At 36.4% G+C, this 13,807-nt stretch overlaps 1 protein-coding gene across 1 annotated transcript in view; it reads right to left on the bottom strand.

Moving 5' to 3' along the window:
* Positions 1–13,807, bottom strand: part of NDUFAF2 (NADH:ubiquinone oxidoreductase complex assembly factor 2) — a 182,070-nt gene that overhangs the window by 70,574 nt on the left and 97,689 nt on the right. Inside the window, exon 2 of the mRNA XM_059060989.2 lies at positions 1,399–1,488. Within this exon, the coding sequence (XP_058916972.1) occupies positions 1,399–1,488 (90 nt within the window). The remainder of the gene's footprint in view (positions 1–1,398; positions 1,489–13,807) is intronic.

Genomic DNA, 13,807 nt, shown 5'->3' with positions numbered 1-13,807 from the left:
AGGGAAGCCCTCCCTATCTATTAAATGGGTATAACTACAGTGTCTACCTCATAGGGTTATTGTGATAATTAAAACAATAAAATGATTGTAAAGCAATGGCATAATACCAAGTATACAGGTAAACACTTGACAAATGTTAAGTGATATATAAGATAGGTATTGGTATTTTAGTTCAGGTTCTTTTAGTTGCAAATAACAAGGGTTAACTCAAGCTACATTTCAAGTATTTAATATATACTTACTGAGCACTTACTATGTGTCTTCCTATGCGCCAAGCACTAGGCTAAGAACTGGTAAGAAAAAAAGGGGAAATTTATAACACAGATGTGGGATGGCACTTAGAACCTGAAGGCAGACTTGCAGATGAACTTCATTCAGAAAGAAATGGAACTGGGAATTGGAAAGTTGCTGAAAACCTAGGAAATATTCTCTGCCTTGCTACATAGAGTGGACTCTTGAACAACACAGGGATTAGGGGCACTGACCCCCTCGCAGTCAAAAATCCACCTATAACTTAACAGTTGGACTTCCATATCTGCAGTTCCACATCTGCAGATTCAACCAACCACGGATCCTGTAATACCATAGTATGAACTTACTGAAAAAAAATATGCATATAAGTGGACCTGCTTCTAATTTGTGTTGTTCAAAACAAAAAAAAAAAGCAAAACAAAAAACAAACACCTGTGTTGTTCGAGGGTTAACTGTACTTCTCTGCAGACTGGTTTCCATTTTCTTCTTAGTAGACAAAGAAGTTTTTTTTCTGCAACAAAGTTTAGATAGTGGATTGAAGATAGCCACCCATGTGCTACCAAGATCATATGATACTATTCCAGCCTTATGGAAAGACTGCTACTATTTTCTCTTTCTTTCCTTTTTTTACCTTAATTCCAAAGTCCTGACAGGGATCAAGTGTCCATCCTTGTCTAAACATGGGGGCAGTTAATGGGGTCACTGTAAGGTGAACAAATATTCCAAATGGCATCTACAGCAAGTATTATCCACAATTTATAAAAGAGGAAACGAAGACTGAGAGGTATGAGTTACTTTCCCACGTTCATGTAGGTAGAGTGCCAGAAAGAGAATTCAAATCCTGAGGTTGTATAAGTGCAGGGCCAGCATATCAAAGTGAATGCCTTCTTCACTTCTGCATCTAAGAAGCTTTGCTTGCCTCACCCTAGTCCCAGCTCTGCTAATGCTTCATAGTTCTTTTCACTATATTCCCTTACTAAAATGTAGCACCTTCCAACTTTCAAAGAAATGCAAAGTTTAAAAAAAGTTTCATGGATTCAGATTGTAAAAGTTTTTGCAAAGAACATGAAATAATGTTATGTTCTTATTGATTTTGTGTATAAACTATTTGCCTTCCAGAAGATGCTACTAAAAGCAGAAACTTACCTTCCCATTCTGTTGGGATATCTCCTACTTCATTGTCTGTTTCTCTTTTATTTGCTGATTCTACAATTCTTTTCTCTCGAATAGTTTGTCCTGTAAGACAAAAGTGATTATTACATTTTAAAATGAACCCATGACACAGTAGTTACTACACAAAATATTTTTTTAGATATTACACACTTCCTCCTATGATAAGAGAATTAACAGGGAAAAGAATAGATTCTATTTAGAATTAGGTATATTAGGAAAAAGCAGTTTCTAAACTACTTCAGAAATTTTAAATTTCCTACATAGTATGCAAAATTAATTTTGGTAGAATAAGTCTAGATTCTGTGTACAGAAAAAGAGAAGCCAATTAATTTGCAGGCCAATAAAAAACATTTTAATAAACAACAGAATGTTTGACTCCTTCAAACTCTGCAGGTATATATATTAGAGGTGCCAGTGGCTGCGCTACTGCCTAAGGGAATCAACATTCATGGCCCCACTATGGAAAATAATATGGAGGTTCCTTAAAAAACTAAAAACAGAGTTATCATACAACCCAGCAATCCCACTTCTGGCATATATCCAGAAAAGATGAAAACTCTAATTTGAAAAGATAAATATACTACAATGTTCATAGCAGCACTATTTACAATAGCCAAATATGGAAGTAACCTAAGCGTCCATCAACAGATGAATGGATAAAGGAGATGTGGTATATATATATACACTATGGAATATTACTTGGTCACAAAAAAGAATGAAATATTGCCTTTTGCAGCAACTTGGATGGACCTAGAGATTATCATACTAAGTGAAATAAGTCAGAAAGAGAAAGACAAATACCATATGATATCATTAATTTGTGGAATCTAAAAACTAATACAAATGAACTTATTTTCAAAACAGAAAGACTCACAGACATAGAAAACAAACTTATGGTTACCAAAGGGGAAAGGGAGGAAAAGGAAGGATTAATTAGGAATATGGGATTAATAGGTACAAACTACTATACATAAAATAGATAAGCAACAAGAATTTACTGTATAGCACAGGGAACTATATTCAATATCTTATGATAAGGTATAATGGAAAACAATCTGAAAAGTATATATATATATATATATACATATATATAAAAGTGAAACACTTTGCTGTACACCTGAAACTAACACAATATTGTAAAACAACTATATATCAATTAGAAAAAAAAGTCTTGATTATATCCTTTCAAAGAAGCAGCAGCAAAAAAAAAAAAAAAAAGCAGCAGCAGCTTTGTCAAAATGGTGATTTCAAAACATATTACTTTGTCACTGAAACTTTTTTTTTTTTTTTTTTTTTTTTTTTGTGGTACGCGGGCCTCTCACTGTTGTGGCCTCTCCCGTTGCGGAGCGCAGGCTCCAGACACGCAGGCCCAGCGGCCATGGCTCATGGGCCCAGCCGCTCCGCGGCATGTGGGATCCTCCCGGACCGGGGCACGAACCCGCGTCCCCTGCATCGGCAGGCGGACTCTCAACCACTGCGCCACCAGGGAAGCCCTGTCACTGAAACTTTGATCCTGAGGAAACCAGGTAAGTTTCTACTTCCCAACAGTTAACAAATGTGCCTGCCTACTCCAGGGAATGCAGGCTAAAACAGAGAAGGTATTGGTAGGTAATGATGAGAGGAGAAATATGGCTTAACAATGGTCAGACCAGTCAGGGAGAGAAATCTGGGCCTTGAAATACCACTTTCTCTTCCCACTCCTAGGCCAACCATACACTATGCCAAATAGACTGGGCCACATAATTCAAGAAACTGACTTTGTTGCCTGCAAATCTTTCTCTTAAACTACCTGAAATTCTACATTAAATAATTCCTTCGGGACTTCCCTGGCAGTCCAGTGATTAAGACTCTGAGCTCCCAATGCAGGGAGCATGGGTTCCATCCCTGGTCGTGGAACTAAGATCCTGCATGCCGCAAGGAAGGTACGGCTAAAAAAAAAAACCTTCAATTGCAGACAAGGAAATTTCTAGGAGTGACTGTGCAGGAGAAAGGGAGCCACAAAAGGGTAGCCTAAGAATACTGAGTGGCTAGTTTTATTTCCTCTGCCTTAGTAATCGTAAGTGAAAGGCTAGGATTTCCTAGACAAGCCATTAATGGCTAATAACTCTGAGATGAGCTCAGGGAATCTCTGCATTTTATCATGGACTCATTTAACTGGGCTGATTTAATCCTAATACAGAGGTTCTCCAAGTTTTATAAAGAGGAGTTACCTTTTGCTTATCTTATCCAATAAATACACAGCAGGACAAGGGATTAGTAGTAAAGTCCCCAGGTTGTAGGGACAAGAATTAGGGTAAAAGGAGCCTCTAACAATGACAGCTGCATTACTCTCATAGCAGAGGCTCAACATATATACATATATTTTTACTAAAATGCTATTTATATCCACATATATAAACACATCATAATAACAAGTTACCATAAATTTAGCATAGACTAAATTTACTAAAGTATGTTTATATGACAATTTTCAAAATGTTTGAAAAAGTCAAAATATCTGTCTTCATATATTCCTTATCTAAATACCAGGATGTAAGTATATCTTTTTAGCAATAACAAGTACAGAAAAGAAAATTATCGTCTAAAATACGAAATGCTAACAGATGGCCTTCTGAAAGTACATGTGTGTTCTATAAGCTTTTAAGTGTATGTCAATGCAATTTAGTGCATAGGGAGAGAACAGAGACGTCTACCATTTCCAGCAGCACCACTAAATGCATATATAAGTAAGTATATCTATATGTCTATGACATAAAAATTAACTTTTTATTCCTACCCTCAAGTTTATAAACTTCATTTAAGGTATCCTAAGAGTGTTAAGAATCAAAATTCATACCTATTTGTGTGTATATGGAAAGACAGGAAGAGTAATTCATGAGTTAGTCACAGATAATTGCTGAAAAAAAACCTTTGTTTACAAATAGATGAAATCAAACGTTTATGAAATGCATGTACACATCTTTAGCAATATAAAATAAGGCCATTAATTTATTGAATAAACTCTTGGTAATCAGAGATGGGCTTTTCCCTCCAAATAAATTGTTTTAAGACTACTCCACTCTGTACAACTTTTATGAATTGGGAATAAAACTTATGCCTCCCACTGAGTAAGAAATTATGCACAAGTTGTACACTTGCTCATTCTAATATGCTTTCATGCAAGAGTTGTAAAGACAATCCAACTTCTCATAGCAAAAAAAATTTCCATCTAGTAAATGGAGCAAATTTAAGTACTAACTAAAGTGTCAAAATTTTAGGGTCTAATTTACATTTAAAAATTAACTTAGGGACTTCCCTGGTGGTGGAGTGGTTAAGAATCTGCCTGCCAATGCAGGGGACATGGGTTCGAGCTCTGGTCCGGGAAGATCCCACATGCCGTGGAGCAACTAAGTCTGTGTGCCACAACTACTAAGCCTGAGCTCTAGAGCCCATGAGCCACAGCTACTGAAGCTCGCAAGCCTAGAGCCTGTACTCCTCAACAAGAGAAGCCACCGCAAGGAGAAGCCCATGCACTGCAATGAAGAGTAGCCCCCTCTCGCTGAAACTAGAGAAAGCCCGCACGCAGCAATGAAGACCCAAAGCAGCCAAAGATAAATAAATAAAATAAATAAATTTAAAAAAAATTAACTTAATAACAAAAACTTTTAATCTAATATATGTATAGGTTTAATAAGTCGTAATACAACAATAAACAATTGACAATGGTGTACTCAATGAGTATTAACTAAAACACCATATTTACAGGGTGTTTTACTTAATATTAAACAATATTAGATTTAATTAAAACAGTCAAAATAAAAGTTTGAATTCAGGTAGATCATAATGATCAATGGTATACGGATTTAAAGACTGTGTAAGTAACAGTACAATTTCCCAAACTTAAAAAAATTTAAAGCTACCTGCCATTGAACTAATTGCCCTATGATGATAGCAGATTTCCTATTCCTTTATTTAAAAAAATATGGAATCCATTCAGTTAAAAGAAAAAACGGCAAGATTCCCTTTCAGGTAGATGATGGGTTTAGGTAAAAGACGGATTTCATCTGTTCTACTGCTTTTCGGAATAGAGTAAGAACGCTGGTCACAGACTCGGGAAAGAGGAACTAGAGCAGAGAGTCCTCAACTTCAGTCATTCAACTGCCAGCTTTGCAATTTTGGTCACACTTTGTAGTATTATGTTCCTAATATTTTTCTTTAATTTGGCTTCCTTTTTTCTTCAATATTCACTTTTTACTTTACCCCCCCAACAAAACCCCATGAAATCATTGACTAAATACACTGGTTGTATTTTGTGTTCAAACATACATAAAATAGATATATCTTAAAAATGTAACAGGTTGCCTTTGTACCTGCTGAAGTCATCTTGTACACCGCATTTCGAAAACCACACTGGTCTATAGAGACAGGTCCAGCAGAACATACAGTGATACAGGGCATAGGAACCAACATATCAGTAAGAAATCCCTGCGGATAGGAAACGGCTGATGAACATCAAAGTCTTGCTTGGATTGTGTTTACCCTTCATTTCATAAAATCCTATGTTATGTACACAGGATTTTACGTTAGGTTTGTTAGGATCTTATGTTAGGTTTGAAAGAAGAGGGCAAAGATCTTAGAAGTAGGAAGGGAGTGGTACTTGTCTGACTATATACTTCTCAATAAGTTTGAAAGCATGCTAATGTTCTGTATATTCAAAAAATTAAATCAACATGGATGTGAAAGGGGAAAAAAAAGGAAATGAAAGTAAACTGAAACGAATAAACCCAACTTTATTTCAGACTAATAACATAACCACACTGAATGGGGAAAGAAAAGAAAGTGGTATGTGCCTATGTACCCTAAGTTTCAGGAAGAAAAAGAACTGCAAACACATCCTGAACTGTTTGTAGCATGTTTGTTTTCTGTAGTGGTATGGGCGAGGCAATTCCGAAACTACTCTAGATATATGATTCAGCAAATGAGTAAATGTGTTAATGTTATTGGGAGCAGGGTTCTCATTGTGGAAGGACATACAGATATGTTATGGGGAAAGGTAAAAAAGTACAGGGGGGGCTTCCCTGGTGGCGCAGTGCTTGAGTAGTCCGCCTGCCGATGCAGGGGATACGGGTTCGTGTCCCGGTCCGGGAAGATCCCACATGCCGCGGAGAGGCTGGGCCCGTGAGCCATGGCCGCTGAGCCTGCGCGTCCGGAGCCTGTGCTCCGCAACGGGAGAGGCGACAACAGTGAGAGGCCCGCGTACCGCAAAAGAAACAAACAAAAAAAAGTACAGGGGTCAGATTGAAACTGGAGATATCAGTTACTTATGATAAATAAGATAGATAAGTATTTATACACAGATATATGTATTTCCATGTATACGTATGTATATATTTTCCTGGTTCTATTTGCAGAAAGAGCCTAGAAGCAAAGACCCTAATAGCAATAAGGACCCCTAGAGCCCAAATCTTGACCTCTACGCCACTATCCACCAAAAGAAATCAGGATTCCTCAGGAAAATGACTGATTCCAGGCCTAAGGCAGGGTGGGTTCAAGATGAGCCTGGAGCATCTTGCTATGTCAGAAAACAAGCATTCTCAAAAAAAAAAAAAAAGAAAGAAAAAAACAATGATAATAATGATAATAGGGGCCTATCACAAGGACTTAAGGGCCAGCTTAAGGGCCAGCTTAGCTGACACTGGCTAAATCTGGGATAACCTGAGCACCAAAATAATCCAGGAATTATAGACAAGCAATTGTCAAAGTGTGATAGGGAAGTCTGAGGGGTACTTATGACTCTTTTAAGGTGTCTGTGAGGCCAAACCTATTTTAATAATACTAAGATGTTATTTGTCTCTTTCACTTTGATTTTTTCATGAATGTACAGTGGAGTTTTCCAGAGGCTACATGATATGTGATATAGTAACATACTGAATGAGGAAACAGATACGAAAAATCTAGCTGTCTTTTATTAAGCCACACATTAGGGGATCTGTAAAACAAAGCAATGCTACTCTTTTCTCTAAATGTTTCTGTTTTGGAAAGTATACTTACTTCTGATCAAAAATATATTCTATCTGTAAGCATTTATTACATTTATTAGGGTTATTTTTAATGAATTAAACACTTTAAAAATTCTGTTTCAGTTTCAATATGATAAATATTAATATATATCTCATAAACAAAGCTTTTTCAATAATCGTGAAGAGTTTAAAAGGATCCTGAGACCAAAATGCTTAAGAACTATATACCACTGGGAAAAAAAAAAAAAGGAACCCATAAAGGCAAACTACTAAAGATATAGATAAATAGATGGATAAATAAATAAATAGAGATAAAGGAGCTGTTGCTTACCACAGTGCTAAACAGTAAATGTGCAGCAAGTGCCAGAGCTGGAAAATCATCATTTTGTGACCATCTTGATAAAGAATGGTTCTTGCAAGAATCATTAATGGCAGGAGATTTTGTCTTTTATTTTTTTATTTAGAAATAATTTTCCTTTCCTCTACCTACAGTGTGTTCTTACACATTAGAAAGCTGAACAAGACTTACACATTAAAAGGATGGTTGGGTTAGAAATTTATAAAATGTCTAATTTGGTACCTCAAATACTGCCTTCCTAGGGTCTTAGTGATCCTACTGATGAGTAAGACCCTTGACAGGTACCAGTCTGAGGCAGGTGACACCAATGGTCCAGAAGAATGAAACAGCAGACTTAGACATCTCTCCTTCCCTGGGCCACTGCTCCTTCCTTAATCCATCCACACAGGCCAGGGAAAATATTTAAGCAGGATTTAATCTTTAAATATTGAAGCATCAGAACTCACAAGATATCTATTATAGTAGAAAAGGAATTTTCTTCCATCAGTACCAAATCAAAGGTGAAGGCCTATATTGGTTGTGACCCACTAGCACGTGTGATCTTGGTGAGGGTTTTCAACCAGCTGTCTACTTCCAGCCCAATATTTCCCACTGGTGGGGCACTGCAAGGAGAGATGAATGGAATTCAGAGGTGACTTTTGGGGTAGAAAGAGAGATTGGGCTGAGTAAAGTGACACATCTCTGAGACAGCTATCCCCCTGAAAACAAGCAAGATTCAGGCTTTTGATGCCTGACAGGAGCCCCTGGCTTGGGAATGGTAATGAAGTAGGTAGGATGGCCAAGGTAAGACCCTTTCTGTCTGACTGATGTCTGGCCCTTTACCCCAGTGGCAGAGATCAGTGCAAACCAGGTGATAATTCTAAGTCAGTTTGTGTGGTGATGTATAAAAGGCTGAATTTTGCATACAAAAGGAGGCTTAGAAGTGTCAACGCATAATATATGAAAGCAAGGGCTATTGAAAGCCAAGAACCATACTACATATGTTAGATTTGGGGACTTTAAACCTTGTTATTCTGAACCGTTGTAAATTTTTTTAAAAAACATCAATTAAGAGTACTAAAATAAGAATCCTTACACTGAAAGTCATTTTCCTGTATGACTTAAAGCATAATTTGACTGAAGTTACTCAGACGTAGCATTTTTAAAATTAAGAACCTTCTATGTACCAGGCAAAGTTTAGGTGCCTTTCATATGTTATCTCTTATCTTTAAAACAATCTTTTAGAGATGAGGAAAAAGAGGCATCGGGTGATGAGATTATCCAAATATACATGGCTAATTAAAGTAGTATAGCCAGTATTTGTACCTAAGCATTTTTCTGACTCCCAACAGTACGCATTTTAAAATTAGCATTTACAAAGTTTGCACACGGTATCATTACAGATATCCAATTAAAAACTAACATTTTATTCATAACTATCATAAGCTATTATTTTCCCATAGTGATCAAATGAGGCATTCCTACTTGAAAATGTGATGAGTCTATAATTTGACATATTCTACATATATTTATGTGAGCATGGAAGACTGTCTCAGCAGGTCTCAGCAGGTAATACTTTTTCAAAAGCAATTAAAGAGAACTTCCAGATAAGCTTTCAGAATTTTTAAGACTGCCAACTAGTTCAATGGACTACCTAAAATCTTATTAGCTTTCCCATTCTTACAGTTTTCCCATAAGGAATCTCAGCTTCTTCTATCTTAGAAAATCCAAAATTATATAAAATACTTGGTTATTCTAAAATGCTTTATATAATATGGTTTAACTTTTCAGGACCCAAAAGCTGAAAGGTCTTAAACTACACCCGGAAAAACAGCAGAAAAATCCCAAGGGACCTATTTCCTGTATTAGCGTAGACATTTTGTGGCAAGTTTATAGCACACCAATATTCTTTTGTTTAAATCTGACTTCATCAATTTTTCAAAAGCCATAAATAAAATTTAGGTCTGAAAGTACATAGGAAGAATATCACAATTTAAGAAAAAAGATGAATCTAATGCAAATTGTATCTGTGCTTTCCACATAGACAATAAACTCTTATTTACTATTTATTTTTTTAAGAGTTCCATAGTAATATTATAAGCAAACAAAAATTTAAAGTTCCAAAATTTTATTCAACCAACAAATATATATTAAAAGAGTCTATTACAATAATCTAGAAAGATTCAAAGTCAAAAATTAAATAGGTTTTCTGATTCTAGTCCCAAATCAAGCACATAAGTCTTAGAAATGTCTAGTATTTTACTTCATTTACTGCCTTTCCATTACTGTGGAAATCAAACATTGAAAATTATTGTTTTTAAAAATAAAAACACTTAAATGTTATGTAAAAAATCATTTATTTTCTAAACTGAAAGGAATTTTTGATTCTCAGAAAAAGTGCAGCTGTATTACACTTGCCCCTCACCCCCCCAAAGAGGTAATCATTAAAAAGAAAAATTCAAATGATAGAGTCATACTATTTAGTCCATGTAACAATGTGTTCACTTTGAAGAGCTGAAAGAGAAGCAGCCATTTCAGGTTTTGATTGATGTGTAGGAAATCAGTATCTTGAAAGTACTTTATTCATCTAATACATTCTACAGTTCTTTGTAAAGCTAAATTATCTTCAATGTATGAAGTATATTTATATTGAGAATTTGAGCATTTAAGAAAATAACACAAAAAACTAACATTAGGTGATTCTGCTGTGACTACATCTGAATCATGACAGATGAGTTAAATGTCTTAAATACACATAAAAAAGGAAGGAAAGTAAAGGGGGGGGTAAAAAATTTTTGTAGCCAAATTAAATAGGCTTTAAGCTATTATCATATGGAAATTCCAGGTTTTAAAAAGACTATCTTATAATGAGGAAATTTATGACTGACTGGAAAAAAATTTTCATTTTATAGTGAAAGTTGCTAACTAAACCAAGCAAATTCCTATATGGTACACCCTTAATAAAAAAAGGAAGAATATTTTCTCCTCTCAAAATTAGCAAACACGCACAGTGTTGTATAAACCAATATAATCAAGTATTTGATTTCCACTTTGCGAATCCAACTTGAACACTTGGGGCTGTCAATAGAGAGCTAAAGAGAGAAACTGAAGGAATTAATTTTTAAAAGTGGCAAATATTATCAGAATTTAGGGAATTATAAAATTATGCCACTTGTAAAGCTTGGGCCTAGCCCATACTTTATTTTCACATTTGAAATGTATATGATATGGATGATTATTTGATTGATTTCTAGATCCAGTTTCACAGAAATCAAATGGTACTTGGTCATCTATCAAAGATCTTAAAAGCGGGGGCTTCCCTGGGGGCACAGTGGTTGAGAGTCTACCTGCCAATGCAGGGGACACGGGTTCGAGCCCTGGTCTGGGAAGATCCCACATGCCGCAGAGCAACTAGGCCTGTGAGCCACAACTACTGAGCCTGCGCATCTGGAGCCTGTGCTCTGCAACAAGAGAGGCCACGACAGTGAGAGGCCTGTGCACCGCGATGAAGAGTGGCCCCCGCTCGCTGCAACTAGAGAAAGCCCGTGCACAGAAACAAAGACCCAAAACAGCCAATAAATAAATAAATAATAAAATTAAAAGGAAAAATAAAGAGTAGCCCCTGCTCTCCGCAACTAGAGAAAGCCCACGCGCAGCAACGAAGACACAATGCAGCCAAAAATAAATAAATAAATAAAATAAATTTTTTAAAAAAGATCTTAAAAGCATCAAGGACTGCACTGTTAGCTACCATTACTAACTCATAGAATATATGACAGTTTTAAATATGGATAATTTAATGAAAATAAATAAAGTACATTTTGTGATATGTCTTAATTTTAAAATATACATATTTATTTATTAGTCCGTGAAATTACTAATACCCTTCATTAATCTATTTAATTTGGTTACCATCAGGTACTACTTACTAATGAACAGAAATCTATTCTGATATAGAAAGAGACCACATAATCATTTATAAAACCTGATATTCATCAGCTTAACAGGAACTGTACTAGCATTTGTGAACCAGATTTCTGAGTATAAAAACTAGGCTCAGTTGGTAAGAGGCAGAGGTGTCAATAATTTTCAAACTCTCGTCTCTAAAAATAACTTCTTTAATAGAATTTATGAAACTGTTCAAAGCAGAGCTTCTCTGGTTGAGGCAGGCAGGCGTCCAAAGTACAACCTACCTTTTCTCTCCTCCCCTTCCCTCACACTGTTAGAGCCCTAAGGAGTGCTGTGAAAATCACTGATTCAGACCAAGTACTGCACTTCTGAAATTGCGAAATCCATCCATAAACATATATTGGTTCTCTAAACAAAATCAAGATCTTGTGAATAGCAGAAAGACCATCATACTGCTTCTCTCCCTACCATATCTTTCACATAGTTAAACGTGCAATCTGTCACAAACTCCTGAGTAATCAGGTGTAAGACAATATAGGATTTTTCCTGCAGTTCCATACCGCAAGGTGATATAGGTCTACTTCAGTTGTGGAGCTATGATTTAAAGCTAGAACCTGACTTAAGGCTTGCTTGCAGTGTTTAGACAGGATTAAGTTCAGTAAGAAATCATTCTCTCGCTTTGGAGCAAGAAGTCCTTAGGAAGAGACAGAGGAGTCTGAAAACCAACTCTTCAATTCACAGGTCCTCAAGGAAGCACATCTCCACTGGAGAAGCATTCTCAATACTTCCTTCAGTCCCTTAGACCTGGAGGCCCCTGTGAAGGGGAAGAGATTGCAGTAGTCTGAGGCCAATCACAAGCAGTGAAAGGAAAGATAGGAAAGAAAAGTCCAGCATGAACAACTTATTTATAGTACCCCATTATTTTAGTCATTAGTTTAAACTTTCTCTATGACAAAACTTTACCTTGGCTAATAACTTATAAAATTAGATGACACAGGGATTCCCTGGTGGCGCAGTGGTTAAGAATCCGCCTGACAATGCAGGGGACATGGGTTCGAGCCCTGGTCTGGGAAGATCCCACATCCCACATGCCACGGAACAACTAAGCCCGTGTGCCACAACTAATGAACCTGCGCTCTAGAGCCTGCGAGTCACAACTACTGAGTCTGTGTGCTGCAACTACTGAAGCCCGCGCGCCTAGAGCCCGTGCTCCGCAACAAGAGAAGCCACTGCAATGAGAAGCCCTCGCACCGCAACGAAGAGTAGCCCCTGCTCGCCACAACTAGAGAAAGCCCACGCACAGCAGCGAAGACCCAATGCAGCCAAAAATAAAGTAAATAAATAAATAAATTTATTTTAAAAAATTAGATGACATAAATTTTACCTTCATTCTCTACTCCAGATTCACTAGTAGAAAGAGACGCTAATAAACTGTGATTTCACCAAAAGGAAGGCTGTTAGGAGCATGAAAAGGTAAGATTGGTCTCATTTTGCTTGTCAGGGTTGCAATAAAGACCATTCATTCTGCTGTTTTTACCTACTTATTCCTTATTTTCCATTGATATTTAAAAAGATAAAAACAAGTTACAAATAGTGAAGATTTGAGAAATGGTAATATTACTTTAAGATGGGTATCTCCAAAATTACTGTGTACATAAAAGTGGGGACTGCCTCTATTCAAGAGTATACTGGTAATGCATGTCAGGATATTACCTACAAAAGAATCAAATAATTGGACTTAAAAATTCTGTTTTAGTAGTAATAAATGATAAAGCTTAATATTTTTTCCTACTCTTTGCTACTTCTTTTTAAGTTTCCAGCATCTAGAGATCATATAATTTAGTCGAATTTAGCAACTATCAATAATATTTTGTTAATGCGGCTTTATTCATCAGTATTATCTGACTCATTTAGAAGATGAGCAGAATCATATTTATTGAGCACCATTTACATGTATGGTACTGAGTTGACACTTTATACTTCCCACGTCCCCCTTTTGCTTTGGGCCTAGAGCAACTTAACTGTTGTATGACAATAGCACCACCTATTGGCTGGCAAAGGGATTGGAATAATCCAAAATACCACCAGCTTCCTTGCCCTTCAGAAAGACTAATGCATAATTTGGGTTCTTCTTTTC

The sequence above is a fragment of the Kogia breviceps genome, chromosome 4 (genome assembly GCF_026419965.1).
Source record: "Kogia breviceps isolate mKogBre1 chromosome 4, mKogBre1 haplotype 1, whole genome shotgun sequence".
NCBI lineage: Eukaryota > Metazoa > Chordata > Mammalia > Artiodactyla > Physeteridae > Kogia > Kogia breviceps.
This window is presented reverse-complemented; position numbering and strand designations above follow the sequence as displayed.